At 42.1% G+C, this 19,066-nt stretch overlaps 1 protein-coding gene across 1 annotated transcript in view; it reads right to left on the bottom strand.

Moving 5' to 3' along the window:
* The window catches only part of LOC145411653 (uncharacterized), a 119,781-nt gene that overhangs the window by 65,376 nt on the left and 35,339 nt on the right, over positions 1-19,066 (bottom strand). Inside the window, exons 5-9 of the mRNA XM_080281659.1 lie at positions 18,447-18,630; positions 15,030-15,214; positions 7,784-7,956; positions 6,166-7,348; positions 1,261-1,392 (exon numbers count right to left, since the gene is read on the bottom strand). Coding sequence (XP_080137785.1) covers positions 1,261-1,392; positions 6,166-7,348; positions 7,784-7,956; positions 15,030-15,214; positions 18,447-18,630 — 1,857 coding nt within the window. The remainder of the gene's footprint in view (positions 1-1,260; positions 1,393-6,165; positions 7,349-7,783; positions 7,957-15,029; positions 15,215-18,446; positions 18,631-19,066) is intronic.

The raw sequence follows: 19,066 nt of genomic DNA, 5'->3' as shown, positions 1-19,066 counted from the left end.
ACCAACTCTAACGTATGGAAGTGAAGCTTGGACATTGTTGGAAGGACACAAGTCAAGAGTGAGAGCAGTGGAAATGAGTTATTTAAGAGGAGTCTGTGGAGTCACATGGAGAGACAGGCTGACAAATGAGGTTATACAGGAGCGTTGTGGTGTGGATGTAGATGTGATAGGAAGTGTTATGAGGAACACTCTGAGGTGGTTTGGCCACGTGGAGAGGATGGAGGGTAAAAGACTGACGAAGAGAGTGTATGTGAGTGAGGTGGAGGGGGGAAGAGGGAGGGGGAGGCCGAGGATAAGATGGAGGGATGGGGTGGAGAGGTATATGAGAGAGGGGTGTGTGAGTTGGGAGAAGGGCAGTGAAATGGCGGGGGACAGGGTGACGTGGAGGCGATTTGTTTGTGGCCACCCCAAACGGGACTGAGGCATCTGGCAATAGATAGATAGATAGACCTTAATCAAAGAAGACAACAGGCTCGATGGATGTAAGAAGGGGTTCTGAGGCAGGGTGAGGCACTTAGTGTGCACCCCCTGCACCACCTAAATGCACTGCCAGCCGCACCACCCGCCTCACCAACCTCCTCATCAACACTCACAAGCCACCTCCCTCACTTCCTCCATGAATCCTTCAAAATCTATTGATGACACCACTGACATCACCTCATCCTCTAGTTCCTCCCCAGGAATTGGCTCTGCAAAAGAAGACACTGCTTCCTCGGGTTCCTGAATTTGTGGTGGCCACTGAATGTAACGGGTGATGAGGGTTTGTTTCCTCCTGTTCATTTCTTGTTGGTGCTTTTCTGTGTAGTAAAGGAAGGTTCTATCTAGTGAACTCAGAACCACTTCCATTCATTGCTGGTACAGTTCCATGCTCTCGAATTCCTCCTTGAACCTATGCAGGGCACAAAGGATTCGATTAATCCTAGGCACAAGGTGGGCAGAGTGTGGCACGTAGTGGAGAGGCAGGTGTTGCTCTTGGGGTTCACACCGGAAAACACCAGTTTTGGGCAGTTTTTTCCTGCCCCCTCGCATCGTGTGAGTGTGACTCACATACTCTGGTTAGGAAAATATTAAAAACGGGTCCTCGTGCAATAGGGGTTTCGTGTACAAGGATTTCGCGTACTAGGGGGATGTACTGTACTTAAATGCATTCACATTTTCCATTTCCTCATTATCCAGCCTCACTGTGCATTCAATTACTGTATTTCAGTTCTCTCAAAGACCACAACTTTTCTCTACATAATACATAGGTAGTGTTCCTACCAGGAGTGAGCCATGAATAGGAGCATTTCGAGCTGCTTGGAGAAGATTGTCTTGGGCCCCTCTGAATTCCTCCTTCACACGTCTAAATAGAAAAGTCACTATATCCTGGCATGAAGACTCCCCACCTGGCTTCTGTGGAATAAGAGAGATTTGCTAATATTTTAACATTTAAAATACTGCCTCTTCCTAATTCATCCATCCATCCATCATCTAAGCCCTTACTATTTCATCAAGAGTGCAGCAGCTCTGAGCTAGGCTACTATGTCCACATATTCACACAAGTGACCAGTGACTGACCAGAGTGGAATGATGAGAGCAATAAACCCCTTAAACCCATCAAATTAAAATTTTTATGGGTCACACCAGGATGTAGCACCAACCAATATAGTACTGTGCAGGGTTTCCTGTAATCCAAAAAAAACTTTTGGCTTGTCACTCAGTCACCGGAAGGTAGTACAGTACTATGTTCAGCAAGTGGATGATAAGTATTTGCACCTACCAAAAAATAAATAAATAAATAATAAAATATATAAAAAATAAATAAATAAAACTATCATATATTAACAAACACTTTGAAATTTCACACAAGAGCACTGTAACCTCCTTGGTGCCGGAGAGGGATGCCTTCATGCAATGTCACTGGTACAATTTTATATAAAGGTTCCTCAACTCCTTCCCTACCCCACATAAAAAGGATGTTGAACTGCAGAAGAACTTTAGCCTATAGTCCACCAGGTCTGCATTCAGATGAGCTTGGGATCACAAAAACATTTATGTAATCTCCATCACAGCATGGTAATATATCAGGCAATTATGCTATAGGCTTCTTGTTTGTATTTTTAGTTGTTTTCTTGAGAGGGGCAGTGACCTTCTTCCAACTCACTTGTCATGTACAGAACACGTGTTGGTTGGTTATAAGGTTACCACCCAGTGCTGTAAGTGATTTCCTGGTTTACAGGAAATTATTTGGCTTACCTCTCAGTCTAGAGCTACACTATAATAAGGCACTGCCACATTAAGTGGGTGGATAATGGATGCCCCCACCTACCACATGAAATGAAGGCAATTTGTTTGTGGTCATCCCTTATGGGATGAAGACATCTGGCAACAGACAGATAGATATATATTACACTACATTACAACAAATGCTCAAAATAATGGTATTACAGTCAGTTTCAATGAGTCTGACACTCTGACTTTGCCAGCTGAGGACAGGTGGTACTTATAACACTGCGCGATGCTCTCGGGCGGTGATTGGTCAATTCCTGTGTTTGAATGTGCACCAAATTGACTTTGTATTCCAACCAAAATTCTCATTTATTTGTAAGATACTGGATTATACACATACAAATTAATGCAATGATATCTTTAATGATTAATATGTGCCTTTTAAATTATCAAAGATAAACCTGAAAGGCACTGATAACAAAACTAAGTACAGTCTCAACTGGAAGCATATGGACAACAGTGAGCGACTGGAGCAGGCTTAAGGATGTGATTTATTTCTCTATATTGTCATTTCATTACAGTAAGACCTCACTATAATGGACTACTTGGGGCCCAAACCATTCCGAAAAATGCAAAATTCCGATAAAAGCGACATTCGGACTTCGCCCTCCTAATCTGGACTTTTTCCGATATACTGTACCAGATATTAGTCCAGATCACATGAACAATTTTTAAACAGTTTTGACTACCATTGTGGTACTGTATTGTGTTATAACGTCACTACATTAATCAAACTGTATATATCCTGGTAATACACTTTTTTGAGTGTGGCTGATAGTTGCTTAGCTAAATATATTAATTCATTAGAAACAAATATGTGGTAGCATTATCATCATCATGTACAGTCCATTTTTAGTCCACTGCAGGACTGGACTCTCCACTTAGGAAGGTTCTAGACAGGAGGTCCTACCCCACGCTGGCTGAGGACGGGTGGGGAGGGGGTATACAGTATATGAATGGAAGAGGTGAGGTGCATGTGACATAGTTAGAAGTGTCCAGTGGTTGTGTGTGTTGGCAGTCTGTATTTTGATGTTCTGATGATGATGATGACGGTGTGTGTGTGTGTGTGTGTGTGTGTGTGTGTGTGTGTGTGTGTGTGTGTGTGTGTGTGTGTGTGTGTGTGTGCGCGTGAGTGAGCGTGCACTATGATATGTTTGGAGTTGCTTGCCTGCTACTGCGTCGACAGGTTTGAATGCCATCGTCTGACTTCATCATACCAATAACATTACTCAAGATTTCTTTTACGATACTAGGGTTGTGAGTGTGGGAAATTGCCAAGAGACGCATCGAATAGGGTTAAAGTCTTTGTGGTTTTCTCTAAAATGTGTTGAATTTGGTACTTTCCACAGGGCTAAATGGCAAAATCTATCTATCTATCTATCTATTGCCAGACGCCTCAATCCCGTTTGGGGTGGCCACAAACAAATCGCCTCCAAGTCGCCCTGTCCCCCGCCATTTCACTCCCCTGCTCCCAACTCACACCCCCCTCTCTCATATACCTCTCCACCCCATCTCTCCATCTCATCCTCGGCCTCCCCCTCCCTCTTTCCCCCTCCACCTCACTCACATACACTCTCTTCGTCAGTCTTTCACCCTCCATCCTCTCCACATGGCCAAACCACCTCAGTGTGTTCCTCATAACGCTTCCTATCACATCCACATCAACACCACAACGCTCCTTTATATCCTCATTCGTCAGCCTGTCTCTCCATGTGACTCCACAGGCTCCTCTTAAATAACTCATTTCCACAGCTCTCACTCTTGACTTGTGTCCTTCCAACAACGTCCAAGCTTCACTTCCGTACGTTAGAGTTGGTATCACAATACTGTCATGTAGTAACTTTTTCACTTCCATGCTCACTTCCCTGTTTCTTATCACTGCTTTCAAAGAACCAGCAACTTTCTTCCCTGCTGTACCCTTTCAAGCACTTCACCCTCCAAACCTCCATCCTTACTCATCACACTACCCAAGTACTTAAACGTACTCACATTTTCCAATTCCTCACCATCCAACCTCGGTGTACATTCACTGACTTCACCTCTCTCAAAGACCATCACTTTACTCTTCCCTACATTCACCTTTAGATTCCGTTTCTTACACACTCTCTCAAACTCATCCACCAAGCCTTGCAGCTCCCCTTCGTCTTCACTCAACAACACAGTATCATCTGCAAACAACAGTACAGGGAGTTTCCAAACACTATCCTCTCTCACCAGGGCCACTCCAACATCCACTACCCTACCTTGTACCTCTTTTATTACCCCATCCATGTACAGATTGAACAACCATGGAGACATGACACATCCCTGTTTCAACCCAACTTTCAAAGAGAAAAATTCACTTAGTTCACCATCCACACGCACTGCAGCCTTCGCACCATCGTACATACTCTTCACAGCATTCAGCAACTTCCCATCTACTCCATATATTCTTAACACTTTCCACAATCCTAGTCTATCCACCCTGTCATATGCTTTCTCCAAATCCATGAAAGCCGCATACAACTTCTTTCCCTTCTCTAGAAACAAAATACTGAGCAAAAATTATTCAGTATACATTTTATCATAGGGTTTTCAACCAAATAGCTGTGTCTCAATCATATTATGAGAACTGTCAATTTCAAATGTGCAATTTTTATAATAAAAATGAGAATATCACCTTCAAAAACAAGTCAAGGTCATTTATATTTGGCAAAAGGATTTGGGTTACCCTAGGGTACCTTCATGTATAATATCATCAAGATTGAAGAAAAGAAGGTGCAAAGAAAATAATCATAATAATACTGACAAAAACAAGAAGCTTTGCCATTTATGTGGTGAAGCATAATAAATAATAAAATACGGTATGTATTGATCATGTACATACAAACATGCAATGATCTCGAAATACAGAAAGTGCTTGTGATAAGTCAGTAATCTGATGTTCATTCTTGCTATTAAAACCTTGTTATAGTAAAGGAAAGTTGCCAAATAAAGTTTTACTGTTGTCAATGAAGCCAGACTGCCAGTTTTCCCTAATTTACATGAGGCAATTACATTTAAAAAGATATGATGCTTTTAACACATTGGTGGTAGGTGGGGGCACTCACCATCCACTCACTCAATGTAGCTCTGATTTGGGTGTCTGCTGGTGGTAGGTGGGGGCACTCACCATCCACTCACTCAATGTAGCTCCGATTTGGGTGTCTGCCCTTTCCTTTCGTCTTTGCTTTCTTTTCTGTCATTCTTTCCTTCATTCTTTCCCCTTCCTTCTGCCTGTGGGTGACTTTACACTCCCTTGTCTGTCTTTCCTTCATTCTTTCCCCTTCCTTCTGCCTATGGGTGACTCTGCACTGAGTGACAAGCCAAATGGTTTCCTGTACACCAGGAAACCATTTACTACGCTGGATGGTAACCACATAACCAAATCATGGCACCTGGTGGTTTAGTGGCTAATTAAGGCGCTCCAATCGGACTGAGCCTGTGCAGGTTTATATCCAAGGGGTGGTGGGGGTTTACTGCTCACGTAATGCCACTTGGGGATGAACAAGGCTGATCACTCTCATCTTAAATGTCAGGACCAACTTGCCTAGCCCTGGGCTCCTACGCTCCTCATGGGGCAACATACGAGGGATATATATGGATATATATGATGGATGGATGGATATAACACATTCCTTACTTACATAATATGGACTGCCTATATACTAATGAAATACAGTACAGTGTAAAGGTACTTCAAGTTCTATGAAGGGACTCCTGTAGCATATTTCTTTAAAAGCTTATCCTATGACACAGTAAATCAGTCGACAAAATCTCCAAGATTACACTGAAACTTGTTAATACATGCTGTATAACTGTACCAGTAAATATCAATATCCTCAATTTCCCAAGGTAAAACATATAATTTTTTCTTACCTCTACCAAAGCAGTTATACAACATTCTGTAGAACAACAGAGAGAAGAGAGTGCCACGATAACAGCTGCTCCACTTTCAACATCACTGGCCTTGGGGGAGCGAGTCAAGTCCAGGCCACGCTTCATCCATGCTCTGGCCTCCTCCAAACATAAATTGCTATTGAAGGACCCTAAGATCTTTAATATCTCCTCTGCTTCCATCCGCACATCATTCATTTCATCCAGGCAAGAATATAAAAGAGCTTCAACTGTACACGGCAATGATAAATCTGTCATTAGTTGCTTATTGGCTTTTATGAATCCATATAAGCAAGAGTCACAAGTATTAATGAAACTGCATATTGGTTTATATCTTGAAATGAGTGCATACCTTGAGGATTCTACTTCTGTACAAAATGCTAAGAGGGTTTTCTTATATAACTGCAAGGCAAGGATCTTTCTCTGGTAGTTTCCATTCAAAGAAAGGTTATTATGGAAAAAATGGACAAACCACACCAACATTCCAATATTCACTCTCAAGATGAGGGAAGTACCAAAGCATTCCACTGGTTTCACTGCAGAGTTTCTTGAAGTGCTAAGTTTCTTTAGCTCAGAAGCAGATGCATCACGTATCCTTACAATTAATGCTTTGTAGGATTTTAAAATGCTTTGTCTGAACGGAGCAGAATCAATGTTTGCATTCCATTCAAAAAATATCCTCAAGCATTCAGCTTCCACAGAGGAAAGGGGTTGTGCAGCCTTGCGTGTAACACAAAGGAAAGACAGAGCTTCAGCTCGAATATTCTCATCAATGTGTCTCATTGCTGCCCACACGTATTTCATGACAGAAGAAGAGGATGGGGATGAGTGCATATTTGGGATACTTTGCTCCATATAACCAGACAATTCATTATCACCATCACCGACAACATCCTTATAACTACCAGGAATGTAATCTCTGCTTTTTTTCACAGCACTATCCTTCTTAGTCTCTTTGCCATGTAAGCACTGCTCTCCTTTCTGAACTTCTTCCTCAGCTTCCAAGTCGAGGAGACCAGTGGTTCGTGCTATCCTTAGTGTGGCCATTTTTGCCATCCAACCTCCAGTAGTATTGCTGCAGAGTTGAATGAGCTCTGGGTAGATACTGGGGTACTGTCGAACTGTTGGGGGCAGCCACAGGGACAGAGCATACTGCCGAGTCAGCCTGTAATTAATGAGAGAGCTTAAATTCATGAGAGTATACTAAATGCATAATAGCCAATGTATAACAAGAACAGTGTTGATAGAAAAAAAAAAATATATGAATACTACATAAAAAAATTACAATGAGTGCAACTGCAATGACACATTTCAGTTAATGAAAAAAAAAAAAAAAATCATATCTCACCACAAAATGCAAACAATGATACACTGATATTAAATTAAAAGTTGTTATATGGAACTGATAAGATAACCTCTCACTGGATGAAGTCATCCCACAGCCTACAATACTTATCTGAAGTTAGCAAGTATGAATTACATCATCAGAAAGAAAGGGGTAATAATGATGATGGATACAGGTCAAACAGATGTAGGGGGAGAGAGAGAGAGAGAGAGAGACAGACAGACAGACAGACAGACAGAGAAATGAATATATCACCTGTGCTGACTGTGAAGGGCTTTGAGGAGTGGCATAAGGAAGCAATCTGACCACTGTGCTTGTGTGAGGTGAGCCAGCGCAATCTTGTAAACACAAGTACCAGAAGGGGCCAAGTGGTTCACCCCCAGCGACAACACCAGGCTGTCCGGGAGGCTGGGATGTGCTGACAGTGCCTTGACAAAATATTAGAAGGGTAAAAATGTTGCATGTTATAAGCATGCAAATTTCTAATAGACAGACAGATCCAATTTCATGCCAAACAAATAGTAATCTCTCGATTATCCAACGTAACAGAGCCAAAGGCATGTCCAGAAAGTGGATCTGTCTGGATGGTGGACTTCTCCCCTGGCATCCCTTCGTACATAACAAGGAAGTGATGTGAGATGCTTGGGGCTTTGGTAACAGCTATGCTTGTCCATCTCATTCCTGTATCTATTCTCTCTTTCTCTCTCTCTCTCTCCAGAAAGGGAGAGGGAGGGAAGGAGGCAGTGAATGGAGGAGAGAGAGAGAGAGAGAGAGAGAGGAAAGACTGACTTCCCCACCCCCCGGAGAAAGAGCGGGAGGGAGGGAGGGAATGGAGAAGGCGAGAGAAAGGAGGGACCGAAGTTGTGCCTATCTCCTCCATTTGTTTGTCGGAAGGGACACCCCTTACAGTATGTTATTCCTGTATTTATTCTCCTCTCTCTCTGCACTGGGCACACATTCATTTTTACTTAACATAATTTGGTCTTCGTCATCAGCTTCATGTTCATCTTCCCTTTCATTTTTACCTTTGCTTTCATGTTCACTTTGACATTCACATTCACTTCCATGTTAAATTTCACTTTCACCTTCACTCTAACTTTCACTATTACTTTCATTCTCATTTTCAATTTCAATTTCATCTTCACTTGCATCTTTACTTTCTCACTTTTAAGTTTATCTTTACTATTATGTTCACTTACCTTCACTTTCAACTTCCATGCTTTTACTTTCACATTCCTCTTCACTTATGCCTTCACCTTCACTTTCATTTTCACCCCCCTCTCTCTCTCTCTCTCACATGAACCATGCTCATTTGTACACATACAATCTTTCCCTCACTTATAAATATGCACACATACATCCATACATGCACACATGTAAACATAAGCTCAATGCAGGTGGGTCTAAACCTGTCCGAGTGCCTCTCTCTCTCTCTCTCTCTCTCGCGTAAATAATACGAAATATTGTACTACACACCCAAATCACACTAAAATCCTAAGAGAGTGGCTGATAGTGTTATTCTGTATTACAGTATATTGTGATAAAAGTGATTTCGTGATTTCTTCTGCGATTCTCACACTCAAAAAGATGAACAGATATGTACCTACTGTACATGCACATGTGTACACATACCCTCAATCGCCAGGCAGGAACTGGGAGCAAATGAGAGGGTCTCTAGCTGACGCTGGGTGAGCCAGACAGTGTGGTGCCACTGGGCTATTCCCACCCTGTTCACGCAGCCAAAATTTTCACCCGGACGTGAGCAATTTGTCTGAACGATGTAGAAAAATGTACAAATAATGGTTTTAACAGCCAGATCACAGCGTCCGGGTAATGGATCATATGGATAATAGGACATCTGGACAATCAAGGGATTACTGTATGTATGTACAGCCAGATGCCATAATCCTGTAAGGGGTGGCCATTTGTTATTGTGTTAATCGTTTTATGGGGAAGCGCACTAACCCTCTGCCAACCCACTTGCTGACACATAGGGAACATGTATAGGTTGAATATATGATGGTAAACAGTTTCCTAGCTTACTGGAAACCATTAGGCTTGCCACTTGATGTAAAGCCACCTGAAAATGAAAGAAGCGTAATGAAAAGTGATAGGAAGGATGGGAAAAATAGGAAGACAGGAGGGCAGAAACAGAAAAATCTATCTATCTATCTATTGCCAGACGCCTCAATCCCGTTTGGGGTGGCCACAAACAAATCGCCTCCAAGTCGCCCTGTCCCCCGCCATTTCACTACCCTGCTCCCAACTCACACCCCCCTCTCTCATATACCTCTCCACCCCATCCCTCCATCTCATCCTCGGTCTCCCCCTCCCTCTTCCACCCTCCACCTCGCTCACATACACTCTCTTCGTCAGTCTTTCACCCTCCATCCTCTCCGCATGGCCAAACCACCTCAGTGTGTTCCTCACAACGCTTCCTATCACATCCACATCAACACCACAACGCTCCTTTATATCCTCATTCGTCAGCCTGTCTCTCCACGTGACTCCACAAGCTCCTCTTAAATAACTCATTTCCACTGCTCTCACTCTTGACTTGTGTCCTTCCAACAACGTCCAAGCTTCACTTCCGTACGTTAGAGTTGGTATCACAATACTGTCATGTAGTAACTTTTTTACTTCCATGCTCACTTCCCTGTTTCTTATCACTGCTTTCAAGGAACCAGCAACCTTTCTTCCCTGCTGTACCCTTTCAAGCACTTCACCCTCCAAACCTCCATCCTTACTCATCACACTACCCAAATACTTAAACGTACTCACATTTTCCAATTCCTCACCATCCAACCTCGCTATACATTCACTGACTTCACCTCTCTCAAAGACCATCACTTTACTCTTCCCTACATTCACCTTTAGGTTCCGTTTCTTACACACTCTCTCAAACTCATCCACCAAGCCTTGCAGCTCCCCTTCATCTTCACTCAACAACACAGTATCATCTGCAAACAACAGTACAGGGAGTTTCCAAACACTATCCTCTCTCACCAGGGCCACTCCAACATCCACTACCCTACCTTGTACCTCTTTTATTACCCCATCCATGTACAGATTGAACAACCATGGAGACATGACACATCCCTGTTTCAAACCAACTTTCAAAGAGAAAAATTCACTTAGTTCACCATCCACACGCACTGCAGCCTTAGCACCATCATACATACTCTTCACAGCATTCAACAACTTCCCATCTACTCCATATATTCTTAACACTTTCCACAATCCTTGTCTATCCACCCTGTCATATGCTTTCTCCAAATCCATGAAAGCCGCATACAACTTCTTTCCCTTCTCTAGAAACTTTTCCACTAAAGATCTAAGAATGAATATCTGATCTACACAACCTCTTCCCTTCCTAAAGCCTCCCTGTTCTTCTCCAACTAATTTCTCTGTTCTTTCTCTAACTCTGTCTATAAGTATCCTACCATACACTTTTCCTATTATACTAAGAAGACAAATGCCCCTATGATTACCACACACTTCTTTTTCCCCTTTTCCTTTGTACAAGGGAATAATTATACCTGACTTCCAATCCTCCGGGACTCTACCTTCCTCCCAGGCCAATCTGCACATCTTCCACATCCATTCTACTACTATCTCTCCCCCATGCTTCAGCATCTCACCACACACTCCATCAATTCCTGGGGCTTTCCCGATTTAACTTTCTTCATTGCTTCCACAACCTCTATCCTACTGATTTCTACCTGTCTTCTCACCTCCCTCCTTCTCCCAGCCATTCCCCAGCCACTTATACTCGCATTACTTCCATCCTCTACGTTCAACAATTCCTTAAAGTGTTCTCTCCATCTGCTCACTTTTTCTCCCTTCTCCACTAGTAATCTACCATGTTTATCTTTCACTCCCCTGCTAACTTCACTTCCACCCTGTCTTACTCTTTTCACTTCTCTCCAGAACATTTTCTTACAGTCCCTCCACTTTACACTCAAATTCCTTCCAAATTCCTGATCCACTCTCTTCTTACTCTCTCTTACTAATCTTTTCACCTCTCTCTTCCTTTCCACATATAACTCTCTCTTCTGCCTCTCAACTTCTTCCACGCCCCTATTTCTCATCCATTCATTGTATGCTTTCTTCTTTTGTGCCACAGCCTGTTTCACCTCTTCAGTCCACCACGCTGTTCCTTGCACCCCCTCCGTCTTCTCTTCCTTCCACACACCACATCACATGCTGCACATATTTCTTCTGTAAATATCTTACACACACCTTCCACGTCTCCCATCTGCTCCAATTCATATTTGCCCAATCGTTCCTCCACTTCTCTCTTATACTCTGCCTTTTTCTCATCCTCTTGTAACCTTTCCACTCTCCTTGCAACTACTCCTTCCTCTCGTCTTTCCCTTCTTCTATTCCTCCATCTTACTTGCATCCTAATTCTGGCCACCACCAAGTAGTGGTCAGAAAGGCCACTCCCCCAACCTCTATAAACTCTTGCATCCAATATACATCTTCGCATCCTTTCATCCACACACACATAATCAATCATTGCCTTCCTTTCATTCAGTTCACCACCCACCCTTCTCATCACTCGCCATGTATACCTGTGGATCATTTTATGCCTGAAGAGGGTATTGGCTATTACCAACCCCTCCCAGCACAGATGTCCACTAACGCACTCCCATTCTCATCTATCTCAGCAGGCACACCCCACTCACCAACTATTCCATCCACCTTCACATTACCAACTTTACCATTCATATCACCGATCAAAAACACTCTCTCATTCCTTCCAAACTTTTCCATGCACACTTCCACATTTGTCCAGAACTCTTCTCTCACTCTTCTAGCACGATCTTGCGTTGGCGCATACACACACACAATCGCCCACATTTGTATTCCAACTTTCAACTTTACCCACACAATCCTTGACCCAACTGATCCATACTGTCTTATGCTCTTCTTCCATCTTTTACTCACAACTATACACACTCCTTCCTTTGCCCTCTCATTCTCATCTACTCCTGCACATATACCCCATCCATACTCCCATTCTCTCACACTTTCTCCTCTCCATTTTGTTTCAGTTATTCCACATACATCCACTTTCGCATCCTCAAGCACCTGGACAATCTCTCTCTCTTTCACCTCATCATTCGCTCCTCTTACATTCCATGTACACATTACCAAGTCCTTTGTCCGGTCCTGGGTCGTCAACGTTTGGTCAGTCCTTGTCCGAGGCTTCTTGTTTGTTTTTTTAGTTAGTTGTTTTCCGGGGAGGGGCACTAACCCTCCGCCAACCCTTTTAGTCGCCTTTTACGACAAGCAGGGATACTGGGGGAGTATTCTTGAAAACCCCCCTACCCCCAGGGGGGAAACAGAAAAAGACTTCCATATATAACTCTTTTCCTCACACATTTATCTACCATATCTCTCCATCTTCTTCTTGGCCTACCCTGCCTCCCTCTTCCTTCAAATTTGCTCAGACATACCTTTTCACCACTCTACTGTCATCCATTCTCTCCACATGGTCATACCATCTCAGTACACTCTCTTAAATTCTGGTGTCCACACACTTCCTCACTCCTCATCTTTCATGAATCACATTATTCCGTATCCTATCCACTCTCTGTACTCCACTTACATTCCTCAGCAGTCCCATCTCCACTGCTCTCACTCTTGACTTCTCATTTTCATGCCACACCATCCTTTCACACTCATATGTTAAGGCTGGCACTAACACCCCTTCATGTAAGCCTCGTGCTGTTGCAACACTCAAGCCTCTGTTTCTTATCAAGGCTTTCACAGCACCAGCTCTTCATTGTGGCACTCTATTATCCACTTCCTTTGCACATTTTTCTTTTTCTATCACTGTACCCAGGTATTTGAACTCCCTTACTAATTCCTGTCTCTCTCCATTCACTATAACACCACACTGGGAGTCACTTTCTCTCTCAATAAGTATCACTTTACTCTTTTCTACATTTACTCTCAAGGCATGACACTCACAGACTTCTACATAACTCTACACTAGTCCATCAAGCTCTTGTCTGGTATTTGCAAGAACAGTAGTACTGCAACATCAGCATACATCAAATCTGAGGTAGTCCATCCATCACCTTTCAGTACCAATGCCATCCCTCTCTCCATTACTCATGTTTTTACTTCTCTCATCACCCCATCCATATATATATATATATATATATATATATATACATATATATATATATATATATATATATATATATATATATATATATATATATATATTCTGTACTGAACAACCATGGGGACATCACACAACCTTGTCACATGCCCACACTTGTTGTGAACCATTCACTTAGATGTCCATTTACCCTTGCACATGCCTCACTACCACCATAAAAACTCTTAACAGCATCTATCAGCTTACCATCTACACCATACATACGCAACACCTTCCACAATCCTTTTCTGTCTACTTGTTGTCTTTGTTGTATGCTTATCAATAATTGCCATAAACACCTAATAGTCCTTCTCACAGGCTTTCTCCACTATGTCTCATTGCAAATATTTGATCTACACATCCTCTGCCACTCCTAATGCCACCCTGTTCATCACTCACTAGGCCTTCTAGTATCTCTCTTACTTTATAAAAATTCTTCCATACACCTTCCCTACAATACTCAACACACTTATGCCATGGTAATTCTTGCCCTTACTTCGCTCACTTTTATTTTTGTACAGGGGTATGATCACAGCCTTCTTCCACTCTACTGGCACAGTTTCATTCATCCATGCCTTCTTACATAAACTCCAACAAGCTTTTCAGCTGTTTCACAGAATTCTTCATTTCTGCAAGTGTCACATATTATAAAATTCATTTATTTTTAATCTTTTTATCATTTTATGTACAGTGTCCATCATCTAACCATTTTTTGCACTGCCAAGAACATATACACCTGGGGCCTGGCTACTCAGTCTCAACACCTGAAGTGAGGGTGAACAGCCTTGCTTGCCTGAGTGGCATAAAATGAGAAAGAAACCCTAACCATTTTTCTGAGGTAAATCTTTACGGGCTCTGTTAGGTTGGAGTGCCAAAACCCACAAGACAACTGAGTGTCATCTGGCTACAGTATATGCTTACTAATGAAGGTAGTAAATGGTTTCCTGGATAACTGGAAACCACTTGGCTTATCACTCAGCACAGAGTCACCTGAAGGTAGCATTATATGAAATGAGTGGATAGTGGGTGGGTGTGCCCACTTACCCCATAAAATTTAAAATCATCAGACTGTTCCTTACATTCTGTCTAGAGTCAGGCAGTACTACTACTACAGATCATAAATAACTAACTGCGATGGAACAGTCCAGTTTCACTGTAATGAAAAAATATACAACTATTCGAACAAAATATGACTGTAAGCAATTTCATGAGTATCCAAAATTCATGGGTAACCATGTCAGGTGACAGGGAACTTATATTATATAGTAAGCCTGAACAGGTTATTACAAGCAAACAGGGTAACTAAACTAAGTATACACACACCTCTTGCACCCCAACATGAGAGAAAGCAAGTGCAAATGGTGGGTAAGTGGCTTTAGAGGTCCAGGCAGCTGAGGTGATCAGTGACTGGAGCATGGCTGAAGCCTGGACATGTGATGACCCAGGCTCACAATCCTCGTGGAGATTCAGTAGTTCCATCATGCAAGCGCTCACCACTTCACTCACACCTGAAGGATGAAATTATATCATCAATAACCTAGTTTTTCATTTCCAGATACTGTGAGGTCAAAGGCAAGTTACTTTGATATCTTTGGGGGCATCACTCGGAGAGGAAGTGGTGACCAGGTACTATTCTCCCCTCTCAATTTCCAAATTTCTTTGATACTGCAACACAAGTGCTGGGTGGTCGAGCTGCCACATTCCCATTGAAAGAAAGAGAGAGAGAATCTACAGCAATCAATTCCTACAGCATTTCATTCTTAACGACATGCACAGAGTACTGTATACTCTGAGTAGATAGTACTGTATTCTTTCTGCTCTATCCTAAAAATCCAGTCATCATGATCATAACCTAATTCCCCACACGTCAATAAAGTGAACAGTATCATCCACTTAGCTACCAATTATTCAGTCTCTCAAAAGTCTTACTTCTGTTCCACATACGATTCTACTGATATGTGTGCTTCTCAACATGTGGGGTGGAAACATTTCACTGTCTGCCATATTAAAATCAGGTAATATCTTTGCTATGTGCTTCTTACAAACTTCATCCACCTATTTTTAAATTGTCAATATTTTTTATTCCTGAACATCCATACCTGGTCATGCCTGGCCCAGCAGACCTGTTGAACAGCCATGTGGGAGAACTATCTACAGAATGCCAAGTTACATGGACAAAACACTCATTCATGCTTCACTCACACTCCTGGAATCCAGGCTTTATCTCACAGTTCTAACCACCTGCACATGAGCAGGGTTTCACTAAGTGATATGAAAACAGTATGCTACAAGTGAGATCTGGAATATGAAATATCACAGAGGTGATGCAAGCTAGGAGGCTGAGATGGTATGGACTTGTTGAGAGGAGAAACGATGATGATTGTCTGAGGAGGGTTTTAGGCATGAATGCGGAGAGAGGAGTGCTCCAAGGCAGACTGAGGGAGATGTGTGGTGAAGTCCTATGTGGAGACTTCCAGACAAAGGGAATGAGCAGGGAAATCGCTTAATACTACACCATACTGAGAACTAACGTCACATGAAAAGACTTAAACACACTAGCATTGTCAACGGTCTCTATATGTAACCATTTATGGAGGCAAGGCACATACACCTGCCTGACAGAGTCAATCCACTGACTAACAAGTTAAAAAGGAGTGCCAGAGCAATGCCATGTCATCCAGTCAATTTGATCACATGTCAATTTCTTGTCTCCTCAGCTTCTATACCTTGCTTCCTCACACATTCATTTGCCACATCCATCTATAACCCACTGCCATAAGCAATGTTGGCATTAACCCTTTCATACATAAGGGCCTGGTGAAGAATCCAACTGCTCACTCTTTCGACACAGGATTTGTCCAAGTGAAATCCAACCACTTGCACTCTTTTGACTCAGGATTCGTCCAAGTGAAATCAACTGCTCACACTCTTTCAACGTAGGTTGAGTCCAACCACATAATCTGCTGTATTTTTCTCACAACAATTTGTTGTTTGATCTTCCCATTGAAAAAAAAAAAAAAAGGAATTACCATATTGTATCATTCACTTATTTATTCAATGCTCATTTACTCACAGACATATAAACATTTTGGCAATGATTACAGAATATTGTAGAGCATTTATTTGCGATCCATTTCATAAAAAAATTGACACTTCTAGCTATATTGTAAAAATTTTTATGGCATACCAAATAACAAGAGTCATTCATCATGCCTGGCCGCCGAGTGAACCGTTTCCTATCATTTCATTCTCGTCCGCCCAGACCTCACGCTCCCCACATTCCTCACTCAGTGATTTGTACCAGATGGAAAAATGATTACAATCATTTCATTCCCCTGCCCTAATTTTTAACTGTACTGTTATGAAACTGATACATGTTACAAATGAATAAATGATCGTCCTAATGAATGAAAAAAAAATAAATAAAGGATATAAAACACCATACTTTATCGTTCAGTAATGTATTCATTTACTCACAGACATATACTCATATGCAGTACTCACACACTGTATTTTTTTCATGACAATTTGTTGTGAAAAAAATACAGTTGTGTGAATACTGTATATATGTCAGTGAGTAAATGAATATATTACTGAACTATAAAGTATGATGTTTTATATCCTTTATTTATTCATTTACTCATTTTTCATTCATTAGGAAGATTATTTATTCATTTGTAACATGTATCAGTTTCATAACAATTCAATTAAAAATTAGGGCAGGGGAATGAAATGATTGCAATCATTTTTCAATGCCACACAAATCACTGAGTGAGGAATGTGTGGAGTGTGAGGTCTGGGCTGGCGAGACTGTCACTCAGTACTTGGAAGTGGTTGGACTCAGGTGGTGTCAAAAGAGTGCAAGAGGGTTAATTCCATGGTTATGGTCTCCCCTTTGTGGTTGGTGGGGGCGCTCACCATCCATTCACATGATGTAGTGCTGCGCTCATGTGTCTGCCTTTTCCTCTCCTCAATCCATCTTTCCTTAGATCCTCTTCTGTTTTTCTTTCCTTCATTCTTTCCTCGTCCTTCTGCCTCCGGGTGATTTTACGCTCCCTCTTGTGTTTTTCTTTCCTTCATTCTTTCCTCTTCTTTCTGCTTGTGGGTGGCTCTACACTGAGTGACAGGCCAATTGGCTTCCTGTACACCAAGAAACCATGTACTATGCTGGGTGGTAAGTGTATAACCAAATTTTGGTGCCTGGTGGTTTAGTGGGTAATTATGGAGCTACAATCGGTTTGAGCCGGTGAAGGTTTATATCCAAAGGGTGGTTGTGGTTTATTGCCCATGTATTGCCACTCAGGAATGAGTGAGGCTGGTCACTCTCATCTTAAATGTCAGGACCAACTTGCCTAGCCCCGGGATCCTATGCTCCTCATGGGACAACGTAGGATTGGATGATGGATGGATGGATGGTCTCCCCTTTCGTCATTTATTTATCCTATGTCCTTTCCCTAACCAGAGGGATTCGTATTTCATCAATCTTTTTATCAATACTAGAGATACCTCCCAGGGATTTAAAGCTCCTCAAAGCAGCATTCAGTGTTAAATGATTAAAGATGCATGATAATGTAGTTTTATGTCAGGCTCTCCCCCCCTGGAGAGTGTAAAGTGTTGGCCCTAATAAGGGGAATTTAGGTGGTGTGTACAGTGGAATCAACTGCTTAACCTCTAAGTGTGAACTCTTAACCCACAAGACTACAGCAACTCCAGGCTGTAAAATATACTCAAATGGCTTACCTTTGGCAGGATTCTCCCAGTTGGAAGTGAGGAGGTGAAACACAGAGTTATGGTAGTCACAAGAAAACTTAAAAATAAGCTCCTTTGAGGGATGAATAAGTTGAGGTTGAAGATTTTGTGAATCAGCCTCCAACTTAATCTTACTGCCAAGTTTTCGCACAGCTCGTAGCCACATATGCAGTACCTGTGGAGACAAACACAGCCATAGCAACTATGGTCCTGTCAATAAAGCAACAATTCAATGTGACTGAACATCAGACTATCTTCTATCTTTCATTCATACTGTATAGGACACATCAGTGAATTTTTTTTTTTTTTCCTTTATGCAAGGTAGCAGGAACCCCCCCCCCCCAAAAAAAAAAAAATAGTAAATCAACTTCAAGATCCATTCAATTCGAGATGCCTGGACACATTGCACTTAAAAGACTGGAGGTCAAAGACTGAGGAAAATACAGACAAAGGACAATACTTCCCGAGTTGACCTGTTGCATATATGAAGGACTGGTAATATCATTAAAGAACTGGGCAGAGATGGAGTGACAGTTTGTTGCCAAACAGGTGCTACATGCCTGCTGTAATGGAGGAATGCAAGCAGACAATTCAGAGGAGCAGTGACCATT

Source organism: Coenobita brevimanus, chromosome 90, assembly GCF_032717465.1.
Source record: "Coenobita brevimanus isolate Jiangsu-jjx chromosome 90, ASM3271746v2, whole genome shotgun sequence".
NCBI lineage: Eukaryota > Metazoa > Arthropoda > Malacostraca > Decapoda > Coenobitidae > Coenobita > Coenobita brevimanus.
This window is presented reverse-complemented; position numbering and strand designations above follow the sequence as displayed.